The sequence below is a fragment of the Limanda limanda genome, chromosome 22 (genome assembly GCF_963576545.1).
Source record: "Limanda limanda chromosome 22, fLimLim1.1, whole genome shotgun sequence".
NCBI classification, from domain to species: domain Eukaryota; kingdom Metazoa; phylum Chordata; class Actinopteri; order Pleuronectiformes; family Pleuronectidae; genus Limanda; species Limanda limanda.
In genome coordinates, this window is record NC_083657.1 from 5630716 (window position 1) to 5632952 (window position 2237).

Consider the following 2237-nt stretch of genomic DNA (forward strand, 5'->3'; position numbering starts at 1 on the left):
TTTTTCATTTCTCTGACTTTATTGATGATTGGATCATTCACAACATTTGTATGATGCAAGAGCCACAGATTTCCTTTGTGAGAGTGACGACTTGTTCACCACCAGCAGATGGAGACAAACACATTGAACATGATGGCAGAAAAAGAAGAAGCTTTTCAGTGAAATCTGAAAACTGTTTTTTTATACATAAGAATCAATTCCAATGTAAAAAAGAATAACATCGGTACAATTGAAAGACATTAAGATATTATATTGTCACTTGTGTATGATTTTCATATTTAAACTAAAAGAAAAACTACACCATGATTCCTATTCCTACTCCAATAGCACTACATTACCATTTGACAGCTTCACTGTAATCAGTGACATTTATATTCATGTCATGAAATCAAAAGACTTTTCCCTTCAGAGGTTTTTCCCATGTACTTCTTTGTATATTGATTAGCAAAGACCATCAGGGACCCACAAATTACACAAGTTCACAAACCACCTCTGTGAAGCGACCGCCAAGGATTTCGCCACAGGCACAGTTTTTCTGGTTTATAATGACATTGCCATATTGTTGACTGTAATAATTGGCTTGATTGTTGTAATCTCTTCCACAGGGGCACTTCCATTGAATCTGGGAAGAATTTGCACTTTTTTGTGCATTTTTCATTTCCAGTTGAACAAAGGGGACCAGGTCCCAGTTGATGTTGTTGATCGCAATCGTGACTATTTCTTCCCTCCGGTGCAGTCCCCTTCTTCTGAAGAAGGACAGCGAGGAAGCAACAGAATTCCAAAACACTTCCACCTTTTCTGGTCGCGGCACAGCCTCCTCATCTTCTTCATCTCCCTGATGTGTGATCGGTGCAGAGAAAATGGGGGGTTGTCTGCCTGCTTCGGTTTGCAGCGCCAAACCTCTTGAATTAGATGATGCATCAAAACACTCATCAGTCGAGACAGAGCTGAGCTGGTTATTTTTGTAGCAAAGGCCATAGATGGGCCCCTTCTTTAAATCCTTTCTGGAATTTTTGTCACACAGACCGATGGTCCAAGCAAAGTCTTTGGAAAGAAAGACCTGCCACCTCTGAAGGATATAATCTGGTTGGGTACTGCCGATCCAAAGAGTGGCAGTGCATTCCCCGATCCAACTACTGTGGAAAACCCTCCGGTTGTCTTTGGACAGTGACATGCCGGAGCCGAGAACCTGAGGCTCAAACATCAGGTCTGGACCAGTGCTGAGGAGATCCTGGTCCGGATCGATCAGAGTAAACAAGGATCCCCAGAAGTGTTCTGCCTGATCCATCATGTTTTCCCCATTCTGTCGTATCTCTTGGACGAGTTTGTCACGGTCGCTGTTGGGAAGCAACCCTTTCCTCAGGTCCACGGCCTTGGCCTCCTCCACATCCTGATGCACCTGTGAATACATCTGCAAGAATCTGAAGGTGTCCTTCTCGCTCTGCGCCACCTGCAGGCTGCTCTTGGATGTTTTTAAGGCCCCCATCCGAGCAGAAACTGAAGTTCGGACGCTGGTCAGGGACATATCACGCATCTTAGTCACAGCCTCAATTAGACGCAGGCTCGAGTTACTCAGCTTCTCTCTTTCACTATTCTCCCACTTTTCCAGACTCCCATTCTCATCATCAGTTTTCACCCCCAGTGCCTTCTGCTCACCTGGGAGCTTCTCCATGAGCTCTTTGTGGGCTGTGGAGAAGGTTTTCATATTGTGAAGGCGGTGCTGGTCTTCAATGGCGCAGGAAACACACACACAGGTCATATCATCCAAGCAGTAGTACTCCAGGAGTTTGCCATGCTGGGGGCATTTGGTGGTGCTACATAGAGCCATGGGTTCGGTCAGAGGATGAGTTTGGAGTAACACCGGCGTGGTCAGGTGGACCTGCAGGTGCTGCCCACACATGGAGATCTCACATTTCATGCAGGTCTTTCTGGCTGGTTTCCTGTCGTCCTCTGTGCATATGTCGCAGAGGACAACTTGCTGCCTGTGTCTTTGCTGATTGCCAGACATGTTTCGAAATCACAAAGTCCGGATCTTTAGTGTTGAACGATGTCCTTAGGATCCTTCTTGTAGCTGGAATAGAAACGTAATGTTGCTGAAGTTAGTTCTTCACCGTCTCAGTCTCTCCCCACACAGTCTATGAGTCGGTCAAAGCTGCACTGAACAACAGTTCCACTCTTAAGTTTCGTTTCCTGCATTTGATGAACTGTAACACCCAGGGGTGTGGCACACTGAAACT

General features: G+C 45.7%; 1 protein-coding gene across 1 annotated transcript; it reads right to left on the reverse strand.

The window, feature by feature from the left end:
* Positions 1 to 2237, reverse strand: LOC132995873 (tripartite motif-containing protein 16-like). Its single transcript, XM_061066107.1, has one exon. It carries the CDS (start codon positions 2006 to 2008, stop codon positions 470 to 472), a length of 1539 nt encoding a protein of 512 aa, XP_060922090.1. The 5' UTR covers positions 2009 to 2237; the 3' UTR covers positions 1 to 469.